The sequence below is a fragment of the Triticum urartu genome, chromosome 5 (assembly GCF_003073215.2).
Source record: "Triticum urartu cultivar G1812 chromosome 5, Tu2.1, whole genome shotgun sequence".
NCBI classification, from domain to species: domain Eukaryota; kingdom Viridiplantae; phylum Streptophyta; class Magnoliopsida; order Poales; family Poaceae; genus Triticum; species Triticum urartu.
The window spans coordinates 555,848,567-555,865,492 of NC_053026.1; the positions used below are offsets into that span (position 1 = coordinate 555,848,567).

The window sequence follows — 16,926 nt, forward strand, 5'->3', positions numbered from 1 at the left end:
CCCAATCAAAAAAAAGAGAAAGGCCAAAAATAAAAAAAGAAAGGCCCAAAAAAGGAAGGAGAAAATAAAAAGGGCAATGCTACTATCTCTTTTTCCACACTTGTGCTTCAAAGTAGCACCTTGTTCTTCATGTAGTGAGTCTCATATATTGTGCTTCAAAGTAGCACCATGATTTCATATAGTGAGTCTCATAAGTTGTCTTGTTCATACTAGTGGGAATTTTTCATTATAGAACTTGGCTTGTATATTCCAACGATGGGCTTCCTCAAAATGCCCTAGGTCTTCATGAGCAAGCAAGTTGGATGCACACCCACTAGTTTTCTTTTGTTGAGCATTCTTAGCTCTAGTGCATCCGTTGCATGGCAATCCCTACTCCTTGCATTAACATCAATTGATGGGCATCTCCATAGCTCATTGATTAGCCTCGTTAATGTGAGACTTTCTCCTTTTTTGTCTTCTCCACACAATCCCCATCATCATATTCTATACCACCCATAGTGCTATGTCCATGGCTCGCGCTCATGTATTGCGTGAAGGTTGAAAAAGTTTGAGATTATTTGAGTATGAAACAATTTCTTGGCTTGTCATCGGGGGTATAGAAGTTGGGAACATCTTTGTGTGACGAAAATGAAGCATAGCCTAACTATATGATTTTGTAGGGATGAACTTCCTTTGGCCATGTTATTTTGAGATGACATAATTGTTTGATTAGTATGCTTGAAGTATTATCATTTTTATGTCAATATGAACTTTTGTCTTGATCCTTTCGGATCTGAATATGCATACCATGATTAAGAAGATTTACATTGAAATTATGCCAAAGTATCACTCCGCATCAAAAATTCTCTTTTTATCATTTACCTACTCGAGGACGAGCAGGAATTAAGCTTGGGGATGCCTGATACGTCTCCAACGTATCTATAATTTTTGATTGCTCCATGCTACTTTATTTACTGTTTTGGACTATATTGGGCTTTATTTTCCACTTTTATATTATTTTTTGGACTAACCTATTAACCGGAGGCCCAGCCCAGAATTGTTGTTTTTTGCCTATTTCAGTATTTCGAGGAAACAGAATATCAAACGGAGTCCAAACGGAATGAAACCTTCAGGATCGTGATCTTCGCACCGAACGTGATCCAGGAGACTTGGACCCTACTCCAAGAAGTTTCCGGGGAGGTCACGAGGGTGGAGGGCGCCCCCCCTGGGCGCGCCCCCTGCCTCGTGGGCCCCTCGGAGCTCCACCGATGTGCTCCTTCCTCCTATATATACCTACGTACCCCCATTAGACCAAAGAGGGAGCCAAAAACCTAATTCCACCGCCGCAACTTCCTGTATCCACGAGATCCCATCTTGGGGCCTGTTCCGGAGCTCCGTCGGAGAGGGCATCCATCACGGAGGGCTTCTACATCAACACCATAGCCCTTCCGATGAAGTGTGAATAGTTTACTTCAGACCTTCGGGTCCATAGCTAGTAGCTAGATGGCTTCTTCTCTCTTTTTGGATCTCAATACAATGTTCTCCCCCTCTCTCGTGGAGATCTATTCGATGTAATCTTCTTTTTGCGGTGTGTTTGTTGAGACCGATGAATTGTGGGTTTATGATCCAACTTATCTATGAATAATATTTGAATCTTCTCTGAATTTTTTTATGTATGATTGAGTTATCTTTGCAAGTCTCTTTGAATTATCCGTTTGGTTTGGCCAACTAGATTGGTAGTTCTTGCAATGGGAGAAGTGCTTAGCTTTGGGTTCAATCTTGCGGTGTCCTTACTCAGTGACAAAAAGAGTTGCAAGGCATGTATTGTATTGTTGCCATCGAGGATAACAAGATGGGGTATTTATCATATTGCATGAATTTATTCCTCTACATCATGTCATCTTGCTTAAGGCGTTACTCTGTTTTTAACTTAATACTCTAGATGCATGCTGGATAGCGGTCGATGAGTGGAGTAATAGTAGTAGATGCAGGCAGGAGTCGGTCTACTTGTCACGGACGTGATGCCTATATACATGATCATACCTAGATAACCTCATAACTATGCTCAATTCTATCAATTGCTCAACAGTAATTTGTTCACCCACCGTAGAATATCTATGCTCTTGAGAGAAGCCACTAGTGAAACCTATGGCCCCCGGGTCTATTCTCATCATATCAATATCCATTACTTCATTTTACTTGTTTTGCTTTTACTTTTCACTTTGCATCTTTATACCAAAAATACCAAAAATATTATCTCTATCAGATCTCACTCTCGTAAGTGACCGTGAAGGGATTGACAACACCTAAGCGTTGGTTGCGAGTTGCTACCGTTTTGTGCAGGTACGAGGGACTTGCGCGTGACCTCCTACTGGATTGATACCTTGGTTCTCAAAAACTGAGGGAAATACTTACGCTACTGTGCTGCATCACCCCCTCCTCTTCGGGGAAAACCAACGCTAGCTCAAGACGTAGCAGTGACCAGCCATTTATCTCGTGAGTGAGGAGCAGAGTCCACTCCTCTTGAGAATAACCCGCCTAACATGAAAGATACAGACAACCCTAGTTGATACATGAGCTATTCAAGCATACAAAATAGGATATTTATTTGAAGGTTTAGAGTTTGGCACATACAAATTTACTTGGAACGGCAGGTAGATACCGTATATAGGTAGGTATAGTGGACTCGTGTGGAATAACTTTGGGGTTTCAGGAGTTTGGATGCACAAGCAGTATTCCCGCTTAGTACAGGTGAAGGCTAGCAAAAGACTGGGAAGTGACCAGCTAGAGAGCGACAACAGTCATGAACATGCATTAAAATTAATCAACACCGAATGCAAGCATGAGTAGGATATAATCCACCATGAACATAAATATCGTGAAAGCTATGTTGATTTTGTTTCAACTACATGCGTGAACATGTGCCAAGTCAAGTCACTTAAATCATCTAGAGGAGGATACCACCCTATCATACCACATCATAACCATCTCAATAGCATGTTGGCACGCAAGGTAAACCATTATAACTCATAGCTAATCAAGCATGGCACAAGAAACTATGATCTCTAGTTGTCATTGCAAACATGTTTATTCATAATAGGCTGAATCAGGAACGATGAACTAATCATATTTACAAAAACAAAAGAGGTCGAGTTCATACCAGCTTTTCTCATCTCAGCCGGTCCATCATATATCATCATAATTGCCTTTCACTTGCATGACCGAATGATGTGAATAATAATAGTAGTGCACGTGCATTGGACTAAGCTGGAATCTGCAAGCATTCAATAAATAGGAGAAGACAAGGCAATATGGGCTCTTTTGTTAGATCAACAATAATGCATATAAGAGCCACTTCAACAATTTAATCATGGTCTTCTCCTATCGACCCCCAAAGAAAAGAAAATAAATAAAACTATTTACACGGGAAAGCTTCCAACAAGCAAAAGAAGAACAGGAAATATTTTTGGGTTTTCTTTTTAATTACTACTACAAGTATGGAAATTAAACTGATTAACAGCTGCAACTAATTTTTTAAGGTTTATTAAACACACAAGAAGAAAGCATAAAAAGGGAAAATAAACTAGCATGGATGATACAATGAAAAAGTATGAGCACCGACATCTAGCAATGAGTGTGTGAGCATAAATGTAATGTTGGTGAGAAAAATGTACTCCCCCAAGCTTAGGCTTTTGGCCTAAGTTGGTCTATGGCCACGGCTGGCCTGGCGGATATCCATAATAATAGTTGTTGGGGTCGTATTGTGATGCAGCAACTATCGCCTGCTGAGCTGTAGCGTGGCGACGAGCGGCCTCCTCTCTCCTCTCGTACTCATCTGCCTCCTCTCTGGTAATAGTATATCCTCCTCTTGCCTGATAATCAAAGAAAGCAGGAGTAGGGAGAGTAATACGGACAACACATCGTCTGTCAAAGATTAGTCGATACTGGAGAGGTGATTCGTTCCTCTCGACAAACTGGTGGTGAACCATAGCATTAAAATCTAGATAGGCAGGAGGTAATTCAATATCATCTTCGCGCACATCTATACCAAGAAAATTAGCTACGCGGGTTGCATAAATTCCACAAAAGAAATCTCCATTACGTCTATTAAGATGCAACCTACGTGCAACAATGGCTCCCAAATTATATGATTTGTCTCCTAACACAACACTCCTAAGAATACTGAGGTCAGGGACACACACGTGACATGCCTCATCTTTACCATTTATGCATCTACCTATGAAGAGAGCAAAATAATGTATGGCAGGAAAGTGAATGCTCCCTATGGTAGCTTGTGTAATATCTCTAGATTCTCCCACAGTTATATCAGTAAGAAAATCTCTAAATTCATATTTGCGAGGATCCCTTATACTACCCCATTGTGGAAGTTTGCATGCAGTGGTAAAATCCTCTAAGTCCATGGTATAAGATTTATCATAAAGATCAAACATGACAGTTGGAGAATTATGTGAAGTGGAAAATTCAAACCTCCTCACAAAGGAGCTAGTGAGCTCATGATACTGACTGCACTTCTCTTCCTCGAAGCTCACGAGATCAGCGTTACGCAAATATGCGTTGAATTCTTCTTTTATTCCCGCTTGATCCATAAAATTTTCAGAAGGCCACTCACAAGGACGCACTGGAGCGTCTCTCGGTGGCTCTTCGTCAGCATCACGCATTGCAAGCCTGGGTCCTTGCTTCTTTGAAGAACCACCTTGGAACATTTTCCTAAGCATTTTTCTTCCTCTGAAATTTTTTGAAAAAAATTTAGTAACTTCAAAATAAAAGTAAATCAAACTCAATAATATTGATAGTAACTACTCCTACAAGTGCCTAGGGCCTATATCATGCATCAAAACTACTTTTGACCATATAAATTTGACATGCAAGCTCAAGAACAGGGTCACCTAAGCAGCACAAATTTGCAATGAATAAAGCACTAGAACAAAAACCAATTGGACCAATGGGGGAGTCACATACCAAGGAACAATCTCCCCAAGCAGTTTTGTGAGAGGTGCTTTGAGCAAGGAGATCAAAAATGGCAGCAAAACGAGCTTGGACTCGGGTTTGAGCTAGATATTCATATTTGTGGGAGGAAGATGAAGTGTGTGGGTGCAGGAATAAGTGGAGGAGGGCCACCATGGGCCCACGAGGCAGGGGGCACGCCCTAGAGGGGTGGGCGCGCCCTCCACCCTCGTGGAAAGGTGGTTGGCCCCCCTGGTGTGTTCTCTGTTCCATAAATCCTCAAATATTCTAAAAAAAATCATATTTAATTTTCAGGGCATTTGGAGAACTTTTATTTTCGAGTTATTTTTATATTGCACGGATGATCGGATAACAGACAGAAAAATATTTATTTTTATTTTATTTAATATAAATAATATAAAGTAAAAGTGGGGTACAGAAGGTTGTGCCTTCTAGTTTCATCCATCTCATGATCATCAAAAGGAATCCACTAACAAGGTTGATCAAGTCTTGTTAACGAATTCATTCCGAATAACATGGAACCGGAGAAATTTCAAATAACACTATGTTACCTCAACGGGGATATGCACATCCCCAATAATAAGAATATCATATTTCTTCTTGACAGTAGGAAGAGGAAATTCAAAACCTCCAAATTTAATCGATGGGATTTTTCCAATAGAGTTGATACTATGAACTTGAGGTTGTTTCTTCGAAAAGTGTACCGTATGCTCATTACCATTAACATGAAAAGTGACTTTGCCTTTAGTGCAATCAATAACAGCCCCTGCAGTATTCAAAAAGGGTCTTCCAAGAATAATATACATACTATCGTCCTCGGGAATATCAAGAATAATAAAGTCCGTTAAAATAGTAACGTTTGCAACTACAATAGGCACATCCTCACAAATACCGATAGGTATAGCAGTTGATTTATCAGCCATTGCAAAGATATTTCAGTAGGTGTCAACTTATTCAAATCAAGTCTACGATATAAAGAGAGAGGCATAACACTAACACCGACTCCAAGATCACATAAAGCAGTTTTAACATAGTTTCTTTTAATGGAGCATGGTATAGTGGGTACTCCTGGATCTCCAAGTTTCTTTGGTATTCCACCCTTAAAAGTATAATTAGCAAGCATGGTGGAAATTTCAGCTTCCGGTATATTTCTCTTATTTGTAATAATATCTTTCATGTACTTAGCATAAGGATTGGTTTTGAGCATATCAGTTAATCGCATACGTAAAAAGATAGGTCTAATCATTTCAGCAAAGCGCTCAAAATCCTCATCATCCTTTTTCTTGGATGGTTTGGGAGGAAAAGGCATGGGTTTCTGAACCCATGGTTCTCTTTCTTTACCATGTTTCCTAGCAACAAAGTCTTTCTTATCATAACATTGATTCTTTGATTGTGGGTTATCAAGATCAACAACAGGTTCAATTTCTATGTCATTATCATTACTAGGTTGAGCATCATCATGAACATTATCATTAGTTTCAGGTTCATTACCAGATTGTATTTCAGCATCAAAAATAGAAATATCATTTGGATTCTCAGATGTTTCAACAATAGGATCACTAGAAGCATGCAAAGTCCTATCATTTTTCTTTTCTTCTTTTTAGAAGAGCTAGGTGCGTCTACATTATTTCTCTGAGAATCTTGCTCAATTCTTTTAGCATTGCCTTCAGGATACAAAGGTTCCTGAGTCATTCTACCACCTCTAGTCATAACTCTAACAGCACTATCATTATTCTTATTATTCAATTCATTGAGCAAATCATTTTGAGTTTTAAGTACTTGTTCTACTTGAGTGGTAACCATAGAAGCGTGTTTACTAATAAGTTTAAGTTCACCTTTAACATTAGCCATATAATCACCCAAGTGTCCAAGCATATTTGAATTTTATTTCAATTGTCTACCAAAATAAGCATTAAAGTCTTCTTGCTTAGCCATAAATTTATCAAACTCATCTAAGCATGGGCTAGCAAACTTAGTAAACGGGATTACAACTTTATCATATCTATAGAGAGAATTTACCTTTACTACCTGTGTCGGGTTATCAAGACCATGAGTTTCTTCAATAGGTAAAGGATTAAGATTATATGTTTCTTCAACAGGCGGTAAATTAAGACCATGTATTTCTTCAATAGGAGGTAAATTCTTAACATCTTCAGCTTTAATACCCTTTTCTTTCATAGATTTCTTTGCCTCTTGCATATCTTCAGGACTGAGAAATAGAATACCCCTCTTCTTCGGAGTTGGTTTAGGAATAGGTTCAGGAATTGGCTCCGGAGGTGTCCAATTATTTTTATTTGTGAACATATTATTCAATAGAATTTCAGCTTCATCCGGTGTTCTTTCCCTGAAAACAGAACCAGCACAACTATCCAGGTAATCTCTGGAGGCATCGGTTAGTCCATTATAAAAGATATCAAGTATTTCATTTTTCTTAAGAGGATGATCAGGCAAAGCATTAAGTAATTGGAGAAGCCTCCCCCAAGCTTGTGGGAGACTCTCTTCTTCAATTTGCACAAAATTATATATATCCCTTAAAGCAGCTTGCTTCTTATGAGCAGGGAAATATTTAGCAGAGAAGTAATAAATCATATCCTGGGGACTACACACACAACCAGGATCAAGAGAATTAAACCATATCTTAGCATCACCCTTTAATGAGAACGGAAATATTTTAAGGATATAAAAGTAGCGAGTTCTCTCATCTTTAGTAAACATGGTAGCTATATCATTTAATTTAGTAAGATGTGCCACAACAGTTTCAAATTCATAACCATGAAAAGGATCAGATTCAACCAAAGTAATTATATCAGGATCAACAGAGAATTCATAGTCCTTATCAGTAACAAAGATAGGTGAAGTAGCCAAAGCAGGGTCAGGTTTCATTCTATCATTTAGAGATTGCTTACTCCATTTAGCTAATAATCTTTTAAGTTCAGTTCTATTTCTGCAAGCTAAAATAGCTAAAGAAGCATCTTGATCAAATACATAACCCTTAGGAATAGCAGGTGGTTCCTCATCATCACTTTCATCAGTATCATCAGATTCAATATTTCAATTTCTCTAGCCCTAGCAAGTTGTTCATCAAGAAAAGCACTAAGTGGCATAGTAGTATCAGGCATAGAGGTAGTTTCATCATAAGTATCATGCATAGCAGAAGTGGCATCATCAATAACATGCGACATATCAGAACGAATAGCAGAAGCAGGTGTAGGTGTCGCAAGCTCATAACAGAAGGTGAATCAAGTGCAGAGCTAGATGGCAGTTCCTTACCTCCTCTCGTAGTTGAGGGATAGATCTTGGTTTTTGGATCTCTCAAATTCTTCATAATGATAAGCAGATATATATATCCCAAGTGACTCAAAGAATAGAGCTATGCTCCCCGGCAACGGCGCCAGAAAATAGTCTTGATAACCCACAAGTATAGGGGATCGCAACAGTTTTCGAGGGTAGAGTATTCAACCCAAATTTATTGATTCGACACAAGGGGAGCCAAAGAATATTCTCAAGTATTAGCAGCTGAGTTGTCAATTCAACCACACCTGCAAACTTAATATCTGCAGCAAAGTATTTAGTAGCAAAGTAATATGAGAGTAGTGATAACGGTAACAAAAGGTAACGGTAATAAAAGTAATATTTTTGGTATTTTGTAGTGATGATAGCAATAGCAACGGAAAAGTAAATAAGCGAAGAACAATATATGGAAAGCTCGTAGGCAATGGATCAGTGATGGAGAATTATGCCGGATGCGGTTCATCATGTAACAGTCATAACCTAGGGTGACAGAGAACTAGTTCCAATTCATTGATATAATGTAGGCATGTACTCCGAACATAGTCATACGTGCTTATGGAAAAGAACTTGCATGACATCTTTTGTCCTACCCTCCCGTGGCAGTGGGGTCCTTACGGAAACTAAGGAATATTAAGGCCTCCTTTTAATAGAGAACCGGAACAAAGCATTAACACGTAGTGAATACATGAACTCCTCAAACTACGGTCATCACCGGTAAGTATCCCGATTATTGTCACTTCGGGGTTAACAGATCATAACACATAATATGTGACTATAGACTTGCAAGATAGGATCAAGAACACTCATATATTGATGAAAACATAATAGGTTCAGATCTGAAATCATGGCACTCGGGCCCTAGTGACAAGCATTAAGCATAGCAAAGTCATAGCAACATCAATCTCAGAACATAGTGGACACTAGGGATCAAACCCTAACAAAACTAACTCGATTACATGATAGATCCCATCCAACCCATCACCGTCCAGCAAGCCTACGATGGAATTACTCACGCACGGCGGTGAGCATCATGAAATTGGTGATGGAGGATGGTTGATGATGACGATGTCGACGGATTCCCCTCTCCGGAGCCACAAACGGACTCCAGATCAGCCCTCCCGAGAGGTTTTAGGGCTTGGCGGCGGCTCCGTATCGTAAAACGTGATGATTTCTTCTCTCTGATTTTTTTCTCATCGAAACTCAATATATGGAGGTGGAGTTGGAGTCGGAGACGCAACAGGGGGCCCACGAGGTAGGGGGCGCGCCCTAGGGGGGCAGGCGCGCCCCCACCCTCGTGGCAAGGTGGTGGGCCCCCTGGCCTTCATCTTTGGCAGGTATTTTTCTTATTTTCTGAGAAGTGTCTCCGTGAAGTTTCAGGTCATTTCAAGAACGTTTGCTCCTGCACATAAATAACACCATGATAATTCTGCTGAAAACAGCGTCAGTCCGGGTTAGTTCCATTCAAATCATGCAAGTTAAAGTCCAAAACAAGGGCAAAAGTGTTTGGAAAAGTAGATACGCTGGAGACGTATCAAAGTTGAGAATATGCTTCACTTGCCAGTCCATTTCCTCGAGGAATCAAAGAACTCATCTTGAATCATTTGATCAAGCTTCACGGTCCATACTCCTCGTCCGACGAAGCATCGGAACCCATCATTTCCCTAATAAAATCACAAAAAATCCGGTCAAACTATGTGTCGAGCACATCAAGCGTAAGGTGGAGCCAGATTTTTACCGAATGTACCGCGGTGGCGTCCGGGCCAGCGACGACATCCCCCGCATTGAGGACGGAAGATAGGACTGCTCTGCCGGAGCTGGCGACGCAAAGGCTAGGAACGGCTGCGAAGCGCGCGCGGTGGCGGAGCTGCGAGACGGTCGGCGCGGAGGAGGAAATAGAGAGAAGATAGCAAATGGATCCGACGGGTCTTGAGGGTGGATTTGGTGCAATTTGCGGTGGGGGGCGGGCTAGGTGTAGGTCTGCCCGGGCATTTGAGGCCCTTTTAAGGAGCCTGTCTGGGTCAAAAAATCGTGACCGCTTAGCGACCGAGCGGACTGTCCGAGCGTATGAGGCAGGTTTGAGGTGTCCGGCTATAGATGCTCTAATTGCCATTCACGCCTAAGAATATTGGGAATTCCTGATTTTCGTAATGTGCCTAATGCATTGGTATGGAGGAGTAGTTACTTTGTGTACTACGAAGTTAAGAACATAGACATGTCATGGTTACTCCCCAACTAGCCTTAGGAGGAGATAAGCTTCCAGGGGCATTTCTAACACGGACTTCTAAAATGGACATTGTATTTGATCGGACGCGTCTATGGACAGTAACACGGGAGATAGCCATCCAACCGTCACCGCATACTTTTCAAACTGAAACCAAACGACTTTCATGCAAATCCGACGGTTTCCTCTTAAAATGGACCAAATCCATTACATTTTGAACATCTTTCATTAGACAAAAACATCCGGAAATGAATCTAGTCTAAATCTTCGTCGGTGTCTGTCCTCCAAGTTCCTATTGTTCCCCTCCATGTCCATGTCCGGAAAAAATGGATGGACCTTTTCAAATTCAATGAACTTTTTTCAAATTTGATGATTTTTTTTCTACTTCATGAACTTGTTTTCAAAATCCATGAACTTTTTCGAGTCCACGTTCTTTTATGTTATAGACTTTTTTTTTCAAATGCAATCGAGTACATGGGCCAGCCCACCAACGTTGCCAGTTTAGCCTTGGGCGGGCCGTGGCCCCAACTGGCCAGCTTTTGGGGAAGGGCGTCACTTGTGGGGCCGTGTGCACTTAGAGCGTGGGGTCTCGCCGGGCGGAGTTACGGGGGACGAGCGGGGGCCACCCCCCCCCAACGGCCGTGTTGTACCTAAAGCACCGTGATTTACGCCAAGCTAATTAGCCCCCCCCCCCCCCTAACAGTGCGCTCAAGTATTAAAGCCCTAGTTGAAGTGAAGCCCATATGTACTTGTTGGTCAACCCACGCTAGGGAGCTTTCCTAGTCGAAGCCCATACGTGCTTGTTGCTCAGCCCACGCTAGGGAAAACAAACACCCAGGGTAGTTCTAGAATCTGAAGAGGCCACAATTGAGGGGAGCAACTAGTTAACGAGCGCTTCTTCGGGAGCCTCGCAACGATCAGTATCATTTGGCGTGTTCTCAGTCATTCATCACGTGTCGCCCTCTGGACGCTTCCTCCGGATTTTTTTATTTTTCTGCATGCGTTTTTGGCTTTTTAAACGGCTTTTTCCGGGGGTTTTCGACATTTTGGTTTTCTCCCGGTCTTCCTTAGCTATTCGATCAAAAAAGGTTCGATTTTTTTGTATGAAAAAACATGTTTTTTTTTGTTTTGCGAAAGTCACGGTTTTTTTCGTAAGAGGCACGGTTGTGCTTTAGCGAGAGTCACGGCCGTGCCTTTTGGAAACGAAAAAAAACGCGTTTTCTGTTTTTTTTCGCGAGAGTCACGATTTTGCTTCTGCGAGAGGCACGGTTGTGCTTTCGCGAGAGTCACGGTCGTGCCTCTCGGAAAGGGAAAAACAAAACACGTTTTCTGTTTTTTTTTCTTCGCGAAAGTCACGATTTTGCTTCCGCGAGTGGCACGGTTGTGCTTTCGTGAGAGTCACGACCATGCCTCTCAGAAAGAAAAAAAAATACGCATTTTCTGTTTTCTTTTTTGTTTCGCGAGAGTCAAGGTCGTGCCTCTCAGAAACGAAAAAAACGCGTTTTTTTGTTTTTTTTTCCTTTCACGAGAGTCACGGTTTTGCTTCTACAAGACGCACGGGTGTGATTTCGCGGGAGCCACGGGCGTGCCTTTTTCGGAAAGGAAAAAAACCATGCTCCCGGTTCGGTTTTTTCGTCTGATTTTTTTCATCCGGTTTTTCTCATAAAAAAAGTTCATCAAAACCTATCAACATAGGTTTTAGTTTTGAAGATCTCGACGTAAAGAATCCAATGTAAAAACGGTTCGAGATTTAGACACACGGTTTAAAAGATAAAACGTTTTGAATAGACGGATCTACGAAAAAAGGAAAAACTCCCAGGTTGCGACAAGTGGCGCGCTGCATGTGCACCACTTGTCGCAACCTGGGGAAGTGGACTGTTTTTTGCAACGAGTACTCCTTAATTAGTGATTTCGAGGATCGAGGACACTCCCTATCTTTTGTTTCGGCGCCGACGAACCAGGCACACGCGCTTGCTCCGCCTGGAAGTTTGACGATGGCATCTGTACAACTGATCCACAACAGTGCTGATGGTAGAATAATCCTGCGTGAGTCTCCTTTGATTCCTTTGTTGATTTATACTGTGGAATTCAACTGATGAACTGATCCGCATCTGGCTTCAATAGACCATAAACTTTTTTGCTTTAGATGAAATTAATTAGGGGTAATTTCTCAAAAACAATTAATTAGGGGTAGCAAGTTCTTGTTTTATTCTCAAATAATAGGTATTGTAAATTAGGTTTGCGCTGATTTTATCATCTGACTTTTGAATTTCATCCTTAGGACAACATAGCAGGACTCTCGTCGGATCTAAGGTATATCATTGGCTCATGTCTAGGCTATTGCAAGTTACTATTATTACTAGATGATGCCCCGCACGTTGTTGCGGGGATATTTTGTAATATTTCAATGATGTTTTTGGTTATACGAAAGATCAATATTTGAAATAATAGTTTTTGAAATATATAAGAATTAAATGTAAATCTCATAATATAATGGAATTTTACATGCATACATGGTTGCATGTTGAAGTGGATTTTTAATATGCATAATTGCATGTTGAGGTGGGCTTTTTCCTATACATGTTTTATGATGAGGTGGCATGTTTGCATGCTGAGAGAAGTATGTTAGTTAGGGCTAGCTATTTAGATATAGAAGATTAGGTATGCACAGCCACAAACTGTTAGATGCTAGTTTGTATTTTTGGACCCTCACCCCCCAAATCCTGGCTCCGCCCCTGGGTCTCGGGACGCGTGGCTGGTGCGGACGCGACCGATTTGTTGCCTGGCCGGTCGGCCGATTAGAGTCCGTGATGACGAAAAGCAACCTCCTGACCTCCATAAAACCAGATCGGGAGACAAAAGAAAAAGAAACAGATCGAGCGAGACAACCCCAGAAGAAGAAGAGAGCGAGCATGGTGGACGTCGCGACGGGGGCCATGGCCTCCCTGCTCCCCAAGCTGGAGAAGCTCCTCGAGCACAAGCTGCACAAGGCCGTCAAGGAAGACGCGGAGCAGCTTCTGAGGGAGCTGACGAGCCTGCACGCCGCCCTAGGCAACGGCTCGGACCCTCGTTGGGCCGACGACTGCAGGGAGCTGTCCTACCACGCCGAGGACATCGTCGACGCCTTCCTGGCGGCCAGCGAGCCCGCCGCCTGCCGGGACGGCTGCCTGGGGTTCCTGGCCAGCCTGCTGGGCCCTCGCCATCGCATCGCCAACGCCATCAACGACATCAAGAGCCAGGCCCTGAATCTGGCCGACCGGTACAGTAGCACCGATAAAGATAAGCTCGTTCCAGCCGCCACAACCACCGGACCGTCGCCCCATCTGCGGAAAGAGGCGGAGGAGCCGCTCGTCGGCGTTGAGCGGGGGAGGGATACTCTAATCAAGAGCCTTGCAGGCGGACAACAGATGAAGATAGTCTCCATTGTGGGTTCTGGGGGATTGGGGAAGACGGCTCTTGCTAATCTCGTGTTCCGTCAGCTCAGGCCACAATTCGATTCGTGTGCTTTTGTTTCGGTCTCCTCTATGCCTGATATGGAGGGGATTTTTGACCAGATGCTTCGTCAGCTTAACGTGGAAAAAAATCACAATGAAGAAGCAAAGGATGCAATTAGGGATTTCCTTCGGAACAAAAGGTACCTATTTTACTGTCATGTAGTCATGTAGTAGTTCTCTGACAATGAAATCAATTAACAGTGGAGAGTACACTATGTACCTGTTCATTATACTTCCACACTTTTGACTTCATTGCCCATCACAATAACCACATTGCATGATTAATTTACTAACCTTAACGGACACTGCATGACTACCTCGATAATATTGTCACCATCGTGTCGAGCCTTACTCTGTTCTTGCTTCTGTGTGCAAATTTTGGCAGGTACCTGATCATAGTGAATGATTTATGGAGGAAAGAAGATTGGCATATCCTATCCCGCAGCTTGCCCGTTAACAGTTGTGGTAGCAGAGTAATTGTTACAACTCGTGTTAATGACATAGCAAAGACATGTTGTTCTGGCCAAGATGAGTTGATATGTGAAATTAAGCATCTTGATCACCTGAACTCCAAAAAATTGTTTCTACAGAGATGCTTTGGCTCTGAGGCCAGTTGCCCTGATGCACTTGCAAGAGAAGTTGGTGAGATCTTGGAAATATGCGGTGGTATTCCTTCAGCAATTATAAGCATTGCTTCGTTGCTCAATAGCAAAATAGCCGCAAGGAAACCATGGCAAGATGTGGTGTATGCTTTCTGTTCTGCTTGGAACGAGATGGCAAGCTCTTTAGATTCTGCACAGGAGCGTATTTCTGGTTTGGAGGACTTGATAAAGGTTTTTTCACTCAGCTATGAAAACCTTCCCAGCACTCTGAAGACCTGCTTGCTGTGCATAGCTACAAGTACAACTGTCAAGTACCAAAAGTTTAGAAGAGGTGATACAGTTAGGAAATGGATCACTGAAGGATTTATCTCTGAAGTTGGGTGGCGCAGCAGTGAGGAAGTGGCGAACCAATGCTTTGATGACCTCGTTGGCAGCAAAGTGATTCAGCCTGTGGAACGCCCAACCTTTTATGGGAAGGGGATGTATGAGGTCAACTCCATGATGCTATATGTTCTTAGGCTGATATCACGAGAAGAGAACCTGGTCACCTTTCTGTCCGACTTGGACATTTCAGAGACACCTGCAGCGAGACCTGTCTTTTTGTCTATCCGACATTGTGGCTCAGACAGTTCAAACGGCACAGAAAGGTTGGATCTGTCGCATGTTCGTTCTATAACCATTATTCACTGTGACAAGGTGTTTTCGTTTAAGCATTTGGGGTATCTGCGAGTGTTGAATGTGGAGGACTGTGATGGTTTGGACGATACTGATGTACAACACATATGCAGACTGATCCTACTGAAGCACCTGAGTCTGAAAGAGACACCACAAGTCACTAGGATTCCTCCACAAATCGGGAACCTACGACATCTTGAGACTCTAGAGATCGAGCTGACCCAAATCAGTGTTCTCCCGCCACAGATTGGGAAGCTGCAAAATCTGGAGACACTGGATGTAAGGCTGACACGAGTGAAAGAGCTGCCCAAGGAGCTCATCCAGCTTCCCAAACTAGCAAATCTGCATTTTGGCCATACTGGGGTGAGGCTACCTGCCGGAAGTGATCGCTTCAAATCAGTCAAGGTGCTGGGCACCATTGATTCGAGGGAATGCTCGGCAAGCACCCTGCAGGAGATTGGAGGGATGACTGGATTGATTAAGGCTGAAGTCATGTTGTACGGTGAGCCTGCCGACACGCCAAAAAATGACAATCTACTGTCTTGCATGGGCAAGTGCACTAGTCTGCGGTCCCTAATAGTTCACGGTGATTTCATTACGAGCGACGACCTTCCTTCATATCCCAACTTTCCTCTACTTGAAGAGCTAAAGGTGGCCCCAAGATTTGTTAAAATTCCCGGGTGGATCGGACATCTCAGCCGTCTTAAGAAGCTAGAAATCAGGCTCTTTGAACAAGGACTAAATGATCTCAAGATACTTGGAGGTCTGCCCAGCCTCACTAGCCTTGCAATCCAGCTGTTTGGCGACCCACGGAAACAAGTCACCATAACTTCAGGTTTCGCCAGACTTGAGTTTTTCGCCTTCGACTGCTATGCGCCGTGGGTAAAGTTTGAGCAAGGAGCCATGCCAAGCCTGAGACACATCGAGCTGACACACTATTCTGGCCCAGCAGGTAAAACTCCAGCAGGTATCATATACCTTGAGAGCCTCCAGAAGGTCACCCTCATCTACTCTTCACACTGTTCAAGTTGTGCTGGTGTCATCGAGACAGTTGCTGTCATGAGGAAGGAAGCTGCCAGCCATGCTAATCGGATTGTGCTTTCTGTTAATGGCGACGTTGAGATTTTCCCATCCATCTCAAGTGTTGACGGAAAGATTACTACAACCGAAAACGAAGAGTGTTAGCTTCCCTACTACTCTATGTGCTTCCCTACTGTTCTCATGGGTACACTCAATCCTTATCTAGAAAAAAATCAAAAATGAAAATTTCAAATTTCAATAAGTTCTGAAATAAGTACCACATGTATATAATTTATAGGTGTATTCTATGTATGTGTAAATTTTCATTCGAAGATACTTGAACAAGTGAGCTGTCCAACATTTTGTCTCTATTGTGTTGCTGGCATGTTAAAATCACTCATAATTTTTTTTATACAACTAGTTTCCCACTAAAAGAGGCCTGCACTGTGCAGGGGAAGGCTTGCCCCGTATAATCCTTCCCCAGACCCCACCACCTGATGTGGGAGCTTCTAGCACTGGGTCCAGTGGCGGAGCTTCAAAGAAAATGTTGGGCGGGCCAAGCTAAAAAAGTGCACAAATTTTTTATAGGCATTAGTGCCTACTCGGTACCTTTTGTTCTCATTGAATTTTTTTTGATGGGTTAACAAACAGGTTGCTG

General features: G+C 42.5%; 1 protein-coding gene across 1 annotated transcript; it reads left to right on the plus strand.

Moving 5' to 3' along the window:
- Positions 1-13,333: 13,333 nt before the first annotated feature.
- On the plus strand, positions 13,334-16,637 carry LOC125510657 (disease resistance protein PIK5-NP-like). Its single transcript, XM_048675899.1, has 2 exons — positions 13,334-14,111; positions 14,357-16,637. Exons 1-2 carry the CDS (start codon positions 13,390-13,392, stop codon positions 16,431-16,433), a joined length of 2,799 nt encoding a protein of 932 aa, XP_048531856.1. The 5' UTR covers positions 13,334-13,389; the 3' UTR covers positions 16,434-16,637.
- Positions 16,638-16,926: the final 289 nt, after the last annotated feature.